We start from the raw sequence: 14069 nt of genomic DNA on the forward strand, positions 1-14069 counted from the left end.
ATAAAATGGCTTACGAATACAAAATGAGTGCTTAAAAAGCACAAAGCACATACACTCAAAGTAAACAACCTTTGCATAAACATCAAAGCTCACAATTTGCCAGTCATGTGTTAAGCAAACACACTTTCAAACTCTGAACAAAAAAAGGAAGTTTTTTTTTATCATAGTAGCACTTTAAGCAATGGATAGGAAACTTCAAACCTCAAGAGTGTTGTAGTCGGTGGCATAATCCAAAGAGTTGCCCTGCGGAGAACTTGAAATGGGCCTATAGCCTGAATCAGCACGACTTGCCACTGCTGCTTCCCGGCCACTTTCTGGTGAACAATTAGCACTTGAAATTCCGTTTTCAGAGACTTCACAATGATCATTTTCATTAATATGTTCATTTATTAAAATTGCATCATTATTCAATATCTCTGTTTCATTTATGAGTTGGTTTGAAGAAGTTTTGGCTTCCATATCAGAGGAGGCACTGGAATGAGTATTATGGCAGTCATTAACTGAGGAAGACTCGATTGCACTTCCACTAGTCCTGTCCCTTTCACCCCTATCTGATGGCAAAATACCAATACCAATACCAGACTTCCAATCTGTATCAAACAGACCAGCTTGTTCCCCACAGTTTGATTCTTTGAATCCACAATCACTTGCTGCTTTACAATCAGAGGCTTCTTTTCTCTCATCATCTTCCAGACTTGGTAATGACCCATTAAGAAGGTTTGACAACCTATGTCGTACAGGACTTTCGCTCAATGCATTTGATATAGTTCCTTGCTCCAATGGCGATGTTGGTTCTTCCACATCCCGTGATGATTCTCCAGTTGTGAGTGTCAGACCATTCTGTTTAACTTTGTCTTTAGTTGTATCTTTTTGCTTAGCTGAAAATTTTCGCAGCCTCTCCAACACATTATTAGGGACTGAGAGCTTAGGGATAACGACTTCGATTCGAGCCTTCTTGACTGTGGAAAAAAGTAAAAGCAGTCATGATCGGAGGAGCACCTTTTTTCTGGTAAGCACAGATTTAACTTTTTATTTCAAAAAGAGAACAAACAACCTTATCCCATATACTGACAATAATAAATTGATTTTAGGGGACATATATCATATTTAAATAAGCCCAAACAATATCATGGAGATTCCAAGTTCTCACTTCTCATTTCTGTTTTACATACCAAGTTCAGTGCCCCTTGATGATTCTTCGGAACGCCTGGAAGAATGGAAGAAAAAAAATATTATATGGCAACATTACTAAACCCTTTTCACATTATCATATTTGCCCTTGATTTCATATTAGCAACCTTTCAGTGCAAAGTTTGGGCACATATGTTCTGTTCTGAGTGTGCAAAATCAACAGTCTGTACTGAAAAAACCAATGCGCATGATCCAATAGCCCACTTTCGATATATTAAAATTCAGTCCTAAACAAAAGGCATCATCTCGAAGGCAAATCCTTATATTTATTCCCCAGAGCCTCGAGATGATGCCTTTGGTTTAGAGCTGAATATATCAAAAGTGGGCTATTACATGTAGAAACTATTGATGATGATGATGATGATGATAATGATGATGATAATGGTGATAAGGGGAGCATAGCTGTTGTGGGATTTTAAGATCTAGACTGACCAAGAAACTGACCACAACATATCAGACATTGATATCCTTAATATGCAGTCAAGATCATGCCCTATAAAAGATGTAGTGAGTTCCTTGCTCTTGACAAGGAACGCATTGTGTACGTGTGGTAGAGCAGTAACAGCGATTTATTCCATAACTCAACTGAGCTGCATTTTCTTTTCCAGGAGATTCAAGTTGTCTTTGCGTAATATGTAGCTCTAATAGTACACGATAATGTTTTGGTACCATATATTATCATAGTTCCATGGTAGATGGCTTACATAAATTGCCCCCCAAGAAGACATGTGGTTACAAGTAATATACTAAACCAAGAAAGATCGAAGAAAATAAAAGGGAATGGAGAAACATTGGTTTTGAGGCTGACATCTTAGTCATTTTCAAGTTCCCTTGCAACTTCTTTATCACCACAAGCCTTTGATAGCTTTCCAAGACAAATGTTCACTGAAGTTAACCTTGTCCGGCGGGGTTAGTATTTGGATGGGTGACCTCAAAATATACACCTTTCTGTCGAAAACAAAGGACTGAAAATTCTATTTTAACGCTAAAAAATATGGTAACTACGCAAGGTGCAGATTTTGTCAGCCTGCTTTACGCAAAACAAATATTGATGCAAAAGTAAATAAATATTGATACACAGTTTTTAGGAAGAGCAGAAGGAACCTTTCTGGAAGCGTTGCTGGACAATAAAATATTTTGCCATCAGCAACAAAATTTGCGACATGAAAACAACATAAATTTTTAACTGCAAATATATAAATTTACCATCAGCGAAAAACATTTTGGGAGATTTTTGAAACGTTCACTTTTTCTATTGTGCTTTTGGCTGCACAAGTAAATCGCAAAATCGAAAGTGACGTCGATTTCAGCAGCCACCATAATCAAGTTATCTTGCCTGTTTCCTAGCAACTTGCAAAAAACGGATACATCTGTGTAAAAACGATGGCAAGACACCAGGCTTTTGCTTTTGTTGGTTTGCTTTTTTTTTCTTTCAAGTGTTATAAAGTTTGACAAGAATTGTGCAAATTCAATACAAAGATCACAATCGCCCAACTCTTAAAGTGCTACTGTGACGAAATTTGAATCTTCCCTATCGAAGCCATTTTGGCACATAAACACATAGTCTGTACGAGAAGAAGAATGCTGTTTACCATTTTCAAATATCTCTTTTTGTTCTGGAGATATTCAAGTTTTTTTAATATGCAAATTAGCCAAGTGATGACGTCATAAACCCTACCAAATTTTGATTAAGTACGATGGAGAAAGATATCTCAGCCAATTTGTATCAGAAATACTTGGTTCTTTGCACTAAGATTCTAGTAGATGTGTTCCACAATATGAGCATACCATTTTTGTTACCATGGCAACATACTGGGTTCCAGACCTCCCTGATATTAAAAGCTTTGCAGACCACCTTTGGCATTCTGTTTTGATATTTGCAAATGGTGCCTCATCTGCATGATTCTGTCAGCATATAAAGATGTTAGGTCGAGTTTGTGGCCTTGGTTAATGTATTTCTAGCCTGAGATCACCAAAATATTGAAATCAGGTTGGAGGGGACTGGAAAAGAGTGAGTCGCCATGGGAACCAATTTCTTTACAGTCGTAGGTGTGTTGCCTTCAGAACTATCAGCTCACCAAGTTTCAATGGTCTCTGTTGCAAATTGACCGAGATAGCTCTATTTATATTCTTGATGTTCTACTGGGTTGGGTGAATGACGTCATCAGCCTTCTCATTTGCATATTTAACACATTTTTCAAACTTAAATATCTCTGGAACCAATGCAGATATTTCCAAACGGTAAACAGCGTTTTTAATGTTTCATGGTACTCTATGTGATAAACCAAAAAACTCAAGGGATAAAAATTTGATCACAGTAGCACTTTAAAGTTGACCATTGTTTCTGCAAAGTCAACAGTTCACTCTCCTAGACGAGGTTATTTATCACCAGTTCATTCCATCATTTGGAAATAGAAGCTGCTTTATTATTAATCAGCGTCACAAATTCTTGCCGATTTTGGGACTCATTTGTTGAAACTGAAGCACGCTTCCAACAGACTTGTTTATTTTCATGAGTTACACACACACTGCAGGCCTATTGCCACCACTGACTTACACTCTTACACTCTTACAACCAGAAAGTGGGTGTAACCACTGCAAGAATAGTCAGGAAAGTATTGGACACTTAATTGACTGGACATGAAACATCCCTCAATCGAAGGGTTATCCAACAGTCTAGACACCTTAGGCCACAGGAAGTGACCAGATGCACACATAGACTTCAAGCTTGTAGTGAACTGTTTTGTGCAATGTAATACTACAAAAATCAATGAACAGTGGAAAAGGGCCAATTTTTTGTATTGCCACCACTCTGACAACAAGAAAAACCTCTTGGAGCATAGTAGAGAAACAACCAAATCAACCAATGTGTGACACCAAGTGATCTGAGAATCCCACCCCCAGCCACAGTGGTGTGAGGCGAGTGTTCTCACCACTGCGCCATCCTTGCTCTCTCTGTACAGTTTCCCAAATTATAGTGCCCCAGGACTACACATACAGGTAAATGCACTTGACACTCATAATAAAGTTCATCATCATCATCATATTTCCTTTACAGCGTGGACACTTGAACCGTGAACATTAGAGCCTCTTTTTTTTATATTTTTCTTAGTAGCCAATCACAGGCGAGTAACAAGTCAATTGCTTGTACAATTTTCCTTCTTGTGGGTGTCAGAAACAGTCACACGAAAATTCATGAACGAAGTTGACTTTACATCATAAAAGAAAGCAGTGGACCTTTCTGGTCCTTGAAAAGCACGATCAAAAAATTTCAGGGGGAACAAATACATGCAACCGCATTAGTTTTCACTCCACGCTGTAACTTCACACAATAATAAAACAAAATAACTGGGCCCATTCCTTGGAACTAGGGTTAACATGAGGTAAAAGTCTATTTGCTATATGATGGATAGTGCCTTTCTTAGAGTGAAAAATTCCAAGTTTTGAGTTTGATGCTACCTGGGATCTCTTGGGAATTTTTTTCCCACCCCTTTCTTTACAAGTCCCAGGGCTCCAATCACACTGTTGTAGCTTTCATTTCTCAAATTCAATTGATCTTGATTTCAAGGTCTTTATATTTCTACAGTTTTCCCGCTACTTTTATTGAGCTGTTTCTGTCAGTTATCATTATTATACTAGAATTCTTAAGTCTTGCGCTTTTAACTTATGATGCTAAAATCAACCGACGAGCTTGGGGCAGCCATAAGTCTTCTGGATTACTTGACGGATAGAGTCCTCCTAAGTATGTGACCAGTTCCATTACTACTACTACTACTACTACTACTACTACTACTACTACTACTACTACTACTACTACTACTAATACTACTACTACTACTACTACTAGTAGTTGTAGTATTGGACACCCTTGTGATTGTGCGCCAATAATGTCACAAATAGGCATGCACAGAACCAATCAGACTCGAGAATTTTGTAATAGTTACAGTTATTATTATTATTGGGGTCTTATGCATTGTATGCATACAGACCCCTAAGTCAGAGGCAGATCTTGATTGTCAGTCAGTCAGTTTGTCACTTTGAGGACGAGAACACACATGACAGTCTGGCTTGTAGACTGGGTACTAGTAATTGTGAGGTCATTGTTTTCAAGTGTTGGCCATTGCTTCTAGCGTTCGTTGTTTGTATATAAATCTGCGGTCGTTTTCCCTGTTTTGGGAAAATTTTGAAGAGCTTTCCACCGCAAATTAGTTGTAATTGTTCAAGGTAAGTTATTTGTGTTTCAAAATTGATCTGTCCTGCTGTTTCAGATTGGTTTTCTTTCTTTCATTTCAAAAATTAAACTATCCTGCCTTGTTTGTTCTTTGTTATTTCATCCAGGTGACGTCGCTGAGTGTTTACTCACGCAAGCCAACATATCTAGACTCGGCTTGTGTTTAGTGCGGATTGCACTGAAGCTAAGACCCTTTTGCAAGCCCACATTCATCGACTTGAAATCCGGTGCGCGATGCACCACAAACCTCACAAGTATCTCACAAGCTATCACAAACCAGTATTTATTGGCTTGAAATGTCAGTGTAGGTTACACCCCAAACTGAAAGAGTTATTGTACTCTAAAAAATAGTGGCATTGAATAACAGTTTTGCACTCTCAAAGAATAGTATTTTGTACTCTTACTGTTGTCTGCTACTAGCCACCAGCATGGGAACAACAATCGAACAATACCAGTCAAGGATCAGCTGCCACAACAATTTTGTGAAAGCCAAGGATGCATTTTCACGTGCGCCAGGGCGATTTTGGAATATGATGCTTATGATGTTTTACTTTAATGTGTTTTACTTGCCAACATTAAAACAAGTTGTTGGACATTACAAGTCATGTAATGAGGTGATGTTTTGGTTTACACAAATGATGTGCTACAATGTTTACATCCCATTGCTTATAAGGCAAGCAAATGATGTGGAGGAAAATCCAGGTCATACAATATTTGATATCATTGATCCAACAACCACTGTGTCTGCTGACTCTAGTCAAGGAAGTGAAACAACCTTTGGTGTGAATGCTGGTAAAGTAATGTGTAGCAATGTCACTTACTGCTATTATATACCATCAAATACAAGATATTAGTCTGTGGACTAATTTACTGGAAGTTTGTTCATGACATCAAACATTGGTCCATATATGTCTCTTAGAAATTCACTTCTAGAAGTATTTTCAAACTCTCAACGGAATTACAATTGTTGTTTGTTAACTAATGGCATTAATACACTATATTGTAATGAATACACTTTATCAAATATTGAAACCATGTCTGGAACATCAGTTAACAGCAAATAGTCATTTGTTCGCACAGAACATCTTATAGAACTGTATAGATTATTTCCAATAACCAAAATATTGTTCAAAGTAGAATTAGTCCACAAACTAATATCTTGTATTTGGTGGTATATCATAGTAGTATGTGACATTGCTACACATTGCTTACCAGCATTCACACCAAAGATTGCTTCATTTCCTTGACTAGAGTCAGCGGACACAGTGGTTGTTGGATCAATGATATCAAATATTGTAGGACCTGGATTTTCCTCCACATCATCACCTGTATTTTTAGGTATTGCTAATGCTGTGTACCATCAATATTTATTACTGCTACTCCAGTAGATGCTGCTAGTAACACTGTTGGATTCTGAGGATTCATTGGAGCATGTCTATAGGTTTTTACTACAGTGTGGTAAATTGTTTTAATCAAATGGCTTTTCCCAGCACCACCACCTTCAGTTATAAACAAATAAACTGGTTCAACATTTTGTGACTTCAGGCTGATGAGGTTTTCATTTTATTTCTAGTCCATGAAAGCACCCTGTTGTAAGCTTTGGGTTGCATTTTTTATTATGTAATGATCTTCATGTAACTGATCGACGTAATTGGTCATCAGATATTTCTCTTGGCTGTTTATACATTGTTATTGCTGATGGACTGTGATTTCCAGTAGTTTGGGGATTTGCACCAAGATCTGAGGGTACTTGTTCATTGAAAACCTCATCTAGTGATGATTCATCTTAGAATTCTAGTTGAATTTCAGCATTCTTTTGATCATTTATAAGATCATATGAATGTATGACAGTGCCATGCTTGTTTCTAAGCTAATCTAGTGCTTCTGTTACTCGTAAATAGCTGATAGAGATGATGTAGCATGCGGCAAGAGTTGTCTAAACTGTGCAAATGGCAATAAGAGAAAGTTTAGCGGCAAGTCATCGATGTAAAATTCTGAACAGGTCCTGAAATTTGAAGCATACTTAAGGAACCCATTTCACTGCTGCATTGTTATGGCAAATTTTTAACCAATCACACATGGTAAAAGTGAGACTGCAGTACCAAATTCCATAAGGGCTGAATGGAGTTATACTAAGCATAAGACCCGCATGAGTACGCATTGCGGACCTATTTTTATTAGTAGTAGCAGCAGCAGCAGCAGCAGTAGTAGTAGTAGTAGTAGTAGTACGTAGTAGTAGTAGTAGTATTAACAGTTCTTGACGGCTGATATTTCACAGATCACCGAAAAGAAAAGGCTAAGAAAAATAATTGAGGCAAATTTGCTTGCATTACTTTAAGATGACTTTAATTTAGAGCGTCCCAAATTAGATTACGATTGTCATTAATCTTAGCACAAAAAGAATTTACGATGAGGTCATCAAATATTTCATTTCAAGAGAAGATGCACTGCTTTTATAAATCAAACTTACTTTCGTTTGGCTTCTCCTGGAAAACTTTCCATGCCTGAAATAATCTGAGGGGAGACAGGAACAGACTTCAAAATTCTGCATGAGACAGGATAGACGAAACAAATTTTGAATTGGCGATCGAACACTCAAGTCAAACGTAAGTATATGGTTTTTTGCTCCCACTATCTTTAAGTAAGCCTGCTACAAGATTCGTGTTACTCCTTGCAAACAAGAAAGTTACGGACGCGTGATCATATGCATTCACAACGCGGTCTCTTAGGTGCTTTTTAAAAACTTTTTCGACAATGAAGGCAAACAAAATGCGATTTTCAAGCGGCGATTAACGCGAAACCTCTAGCAGATGGTCAATCAAGCGAGGTAATTTGAACAAATCGCCAAATTTCGCTTTTACTGTTCTCTAGAGTATAGTAGGATTTATATAAGTGTACTCACCTACATGTAATGCGACTCAAACAACAAGTCGACTCAAAATTATAACACGGTATCAGCGTGACATGACATCTGTTCCTTCACATTCCACTTCAGTGAAGTTGTGCTTTTACTCGTTGGGAAAATACAGGCGTGCAACCACGCGTGTCTGAGAGTGGATCCGGAGAAAGACACATACAATAATTCGATATTGATCTGTTTGACTATTTCTGCTTGAAAATTTGACAACGAAATCGACAATTACCCGATCTGCGCTTCATACACGTGACGCATTCGGCTGACCAATCACAGTTATTCAAAAGCTCTTTCGCGAAGAGCAGTGGGGGTGGAGGCACACTGATGAAAGACGGCCCTAGTCACACAATTTCGAGATTAACAGTCCATAACCAATCATCAACCATCGTCCCTAATTTCCAATTATGCAATGCTGGAATCAATACGCCGAATGGCAGCGGTCAAAATTCAGAGTAAATTCCTTTATTTTTGCAGCTGTAATTCTTTTTGTCGATCAAATGATGGCCTGGATAAATAGCAGCAAACCAAGAAAGGAATCAGGCTGTTTTTTAGTACCAGTCAAGTTTTTGATGTTTTTTTCGTACGCGGTTCGAAGATAAACCGCATTGATTAACTTGATTGGTCCCACATGGCCTTTAGCGATACGCTTCGGAAAACGTCCTTTTATCATTGACAGCGAAGGTTACATCCTTGCCTTGTCTGCAGACGAGAGTGCTTTTACTTTTAACGCCGAAGGCTAAAAATCTTCTTTTTTACTTTATTCTTATTATTGATTGTCTTCGTAATATTTATATTGTGTGGCAAATAAACATTCAGTCATGATTCGGCACCCTCTGAAGCTTTGTTACAAATGTTTATTTGCATTTGAAAGTAATTTATTTAATGCGGATTTTGAAGAGACATGACAAAGACCCTTTGTTCCTACATGGGTCAAAGTATACTTCGTTGTCATCAAAACACTTGATGTTGCCATGGGAAAGTGACCTGACATCCGGCCGTAAAACCATATGATGGCCTTACAAATATAATATCCTATAACAAGCATTCTTGCCAAACACGCAAACAGGCAATCGTTTGCCTCTGTTCGAATTTTTGCTCTTGGATATGAATCACGCTATGTTTGCAACAAAAATGTATATACCAGAGGTATGTCAGCTTTTATACTGTAGCTTTGTATTAAAATGGTTTGAACTTCACGAAATGAGGTATGATCAGTTTCAGCTAATTTCTGTACATGTATTTATGATAATATAGATTGGTCAGTTACTGTTATTAAAATAAGTCGCTCAGTCTGTTTTCTCTCTGTTGTTGATGTCATCGATAAGTCGTTTGTGGGGTGACTTCGCTTGAAAAGTACATACATACATACGTTTATCCCACGTCCCCAAGGGGCTTTTCAGTGAAATATATAACAAACAACAACAAAATATATATAATTAATTCTAGTAAGAAATTCAAATCCCATCACTGTTTAAAGTCTTTCAGCCAATGACATAGATGCTTGACTGTTGGCTGACCAATAACATCACGACTTCGTTGACCAATCACATCAACGAACAGTTTATACTCCATCTTTTATACACCATCTACTGACGTTACACAAATCAGTTGACTTCCGCTTGGGTTGTTGAAACGTCACCTGTCCTTCAAAGGACCACGCTCACCCGGACGATCGTAGTTTCCTAGTTTTCTTACTGGGAGTAATTGGTTCGCTTTGAGCAGTCGTCATAAATGCTTAGGAACTTCGATCCTGACTGTTCCCGTGAGCTACTCTTTCCTTCCTTGATCGCAGGAATCCTTACTTTCAAAAGAATTGCAACGCTCAAGAGGTTAAAAGCCTATTATAAGAGTTAATGCAAGGCAAATGTGTAGGTATGGCCGGTTTTCTCTTGAATGATCCTTTACTGTCTCCTACTTTTCCGCACCCGCATGAGACGCTGCATGCAAGTCACGCGTCTTTGTGAAACAAAGTTAACAGCGTCGTTTAGGTTCCCTGCTAGCAGAGATCTCTTTTCTTTTTGCGTTCGCTGGGCTAACGAGTACGGGAAAAGAGACGACCTCTGCCATGGGTCAAAAAATCAACATAGCTTGACATTATCGCAAAATTTTAAATATGATAGTCGCGTGATTTTTTTTAACCAATCAAATACTTCAAATTTTTACAATTAAGAATTTAAAGGGGATAGGTCACGCCATTTTTAGGCAATTTCAGCACTGATCGAATGGTCATAGAATTAACTAAAATATCAAAATAACTGTTCAAAACTATAGAAGAACTCTAACAAAACACAGGGAAGCCAAGAAGGGACATGGATGGACAAAACTGGAGAGGATTGAAATGGATTGAATTTGAATAAATTTGAAAAACTTCGGCCCACCTTTTTTCAAATTTATATCAGTCTATATCAAAATGTCATTTACACAGCTGGAAAATTATTCTCAGTTGTTATGTGGCCTTGATTTTGCAAATGAAAGACTCTTGTTCTGCCAATGTGACGTTTAGAGCTCATAATTAACAAAATTACGTAAAATAGCGTGACCTAGCTCCTTTAAGTTGTGAAATTCAAAATAATTTCGTGATAAAATATTAATCAGTAGCGAATTTAAACGAATTAGCATTTAATCTTGGAGTATTGGGAGGTGAAGCTTTAAAGAGATAGTTAAATTATTTTTACAAAGTAGTCATTACGGGTGGTCGGTTTTGTTTTTAAACTACTTTAATTATTTTTGATAATATATTTTTTGCGGTTTTCAACGCGTTAGAAACTCTAAAGTTGGCTGCACAAAAGACAGGTGGTCAATATCATATTAATCACTGGCAAATTGAAAGAAATTAAGAAAGGTGTTCTTATGGGTGTTTCTAACACTTTAGAAAATGGTTAATAATTTATCTCAATTTACTTATTTTAACCCACGAATTAAATCTATTAGGATATGTTTCCATTTTACAAACGCCCTTTTTTTCTTTTTATCACTCTCTCAGTTCTAATATTTCCAGATCTGTTTTTTGTAATTCTTTTTCATAAAAGCTATCTTGTATTTCCTCTGCCATGAAGTCAACTGGTCTATAAGTAATGGATTTTGTGGGCTGTATTTTATTTACACTAAAAAAATTCTTCTGTCCAATTTGTATAGGAAATCATAGGATTTTTCTCGTGCAATATGGAATAAATTAGCACTAGAAAATTCTTTTAAAGAAAAAATGCTCATTTATTCCAAATTGCATGAGAAAAGTCATGTCATTACTTATTAAAAATATACATGAAAAAATTCGAGATGGGTTAAGCAGAAGAAACTCACGCGTACCACGCAATCAGGGAAAAATTGCGCCATAAATTGCGCCATCCAGGGGGCGCGCTTGATTTGAAAACAAAAGATTTCATCTATTCTGACCAAACCCTATTGTTTATTAGCCAATCATAATCCAGAATTTCAATGTGTAAGTTGCAGTAGTATTACACTTTTTGCACTGTTACACTTGAACTGCACTGCTCTCAGCCAATCAGAATCTAATATTTTTTTCCTGTATATTATTAGGTGTGTAACCTTTATCAAATGTTCTGCATTTGTATTTAGATATTCTTACATTTTCATCAATTTGAAAGTTAGGCTTGCCGATTTTTTCAGAAATCCAAACACCGTAAAGATTTTTACTGACACGATTTTCACTAATTCTTTGTACTCGCTTGCACAGGACTCATTTTTAGTGATGAATATCTTCTGTTATTGTTCTTTTTGATAAGTTTATAAATTTTCCCAATATATAGCATTGTCATTAGCTGAAAACATTTTCGACATCAATTTTTTTATTGTACTGTTAAATCTCTCAACAATGGAACTCTTTTCCTCATTTTCAGTTGAATATAATTTTATATTATTATCTTTCAAAGCATTATTTACGTTTTGATTATAAAATTCTTTTCCTTTATCTGTCCACAACATTTTAGGAACGCGTCCAAGTTCAAATAAGTTGTTAAAGGCGTTTGCAAACAGTCACACAACTTTTATTATTTAACATTTCCACCCAAGCAAACTTACTGAAAACATCAATAACTGTTAACAAATGTTTATAACCTTTATTCCATTTACTATATTTCGTCATTTCACCAAAATCAGATGCCCAAATTTTATCAATTCCGAGTGAAATTACTCGTCTCTTTGAAAAATCTCTTACAACGTGAATCAAAACATTGCGGTTACGAACATGCAGAATGCCATTGATACTACTATCAAGAAATAGATGTTTGCCGATAAGCTCAAGCTTAACAAAGCAAAATCAGGGTTCATCATTATCGGTGGTAAAAATCATTGTTGATAATCTTCGAGTAGGTGATACCCTACTCGAACCACTTAATAAAGTTCGTAACTTGGGGTGTTGGCTATATCCGCAACTAAGAATGGTTACACATATCAACAAAGTCTGTCAAACTGCTCTTTACTATGTACACAACACTAGGAAATATCAGACAATTCCTGGATTAAGAGAGCATTGATTACAAGTTGCTAAGACTACTGTAATAGCCTGCTCTATTGTGTTTCTTTAATTCATTAAGAAGCCACAAAGGATGCAAAACATTGCAACAAGACGTTTTATGTAATATTCCAAGAGTTGAACATATCACACCAACATTAACGCGACTACACTGGCTTCCTGTAAAATCTAGAATTGAATTTAAGATCTTATTAATTACATTTAAAGTTATTCATGGATTAACTTCTGACTATCTATCAGAACTGACCACCAATGGAACTCCATCAAGATAACATTTAAGATCAAACGATGAGATATTACTTGTACCACCAAAACTAAAGGCACTCAAAACATTGGGTGACAGTGCATTTGCAGTAGATGCACATAAACTATGGAACTCACTTCCCAATGAAATACGCAATGCTAAGATAGTAGAAAGTTTCAAGAAATTACTCAGGACCCATTTATTTAAATACACATTCTGCCAATGGTCTTACTCATACATTTTTTCGTCATCATATGTTTTTTCTTAATTTAAAGAATTTAAGGTCTCGGTAATGGAAAATGAGGTGTCCGCGGAAAAGTGGAATTGTCGTGCCGGTATTTTTTATATAGGCTCAAACTATATATCATATCAAAGCTAATAGATTGAATTATTTGAATAAAGTTTTAGTTGTTTGGTATTTAATATTGCCTTTTAGTTTTGCGGCTCAAACTCAGAACGACCGATTCTGCTGCAGAAGCTCCTGCCCCTTCACTTTATTGCGAAAATAACCGCACTTTGTTACATCTTAGTCACAGATGAATGCAATCCAATATCGTGTGAGGAATTTTTGATATGTTAAGAATGGAAGGAAACCACCAAATTCGAAACTCTCATCTCATACTTAATTTGGGCAGAAAAAGTGCCATAAAATCAGTCTCTGAAGACAAACGAGAAATCCCTCACAAAGTATTTGGGGTAGTACAATCATCTATTAGAAAAGAAGATTTGGAAGCGATATCTTAAAACCCGTCGGGACAGGAAGTCCAAGAAGTTGTAATTTTGGAGTCAAAATATACCCGTAGAAAATCGAGCTTCATGATTTCGCGTGCAGTTCACGGTCAACACTGAATAAATCCGCCCCCTACTTGAAAACTAATTATGCTCAGGCAATATGAGCGTTCAGGCATGTGCTCAGGTAGCAGATCGCGCGTAAAGGCTGTCAATTGACACCCAATCCTTTCACGTGTGATTGACGTGATACCTTAATCATTTTTCG

General features: G+C 36.8%; 1 protein-coding gene across 3 annotated transcripts in view; it reads right to left on the reverse strand.

Moving 5' to 3' along the window:
• LOC138058868 (uncharacterized) overlaps window positions 1–8594 on the reverse strand; it is an 18013-nt gene extending 9419 nt beyond the window's left edge. The window contains exons 1-4 of one of the 3 annotated variants that reach the window (XM_068904313.1): window positions 8325–8594; window positions 7893–7967; window positions 1173–1207; window positions 202–959 (exon numbers count right to left, since the gene is read on the reverse strand). In XM_068904313.1, the coding sequence (XP_068760414.1) occupies window positions 202–959; window positions 1173–1207; window positions 7893–7924 (825 nt within the window). In that variant the 5' untranslated portion in view covers window positions 7925–7967; window positions 8325–8594. The remainder of the gene's footprint in view (window positions 1–201; window positions 960–1172; window positions 1208–7892; window positions 7968–8324) is intronic. The other 2 variants (XM_068904314.1, XM_068904315.1) reach the window with 2 other exon arrangements.
• Window positions 8595–14069: the final 5475 nt, after the last annotated feature.

The sequence above is a fragment of the Montipora capricornis genome, chromosome 8 (genome assembly GCF_036669925.1).
Source record: "Montipora capricornis isolate CH-2021 chromosome 8, ASM3666992v2, whole genome shotgun sequence".
NCBI classification, from domain to species: Eukaryota; Metazoa; Cnidaria; class Anthozoa; order Scleractinia; family Acroporidae; genus Montipora; species Montipora capricornis.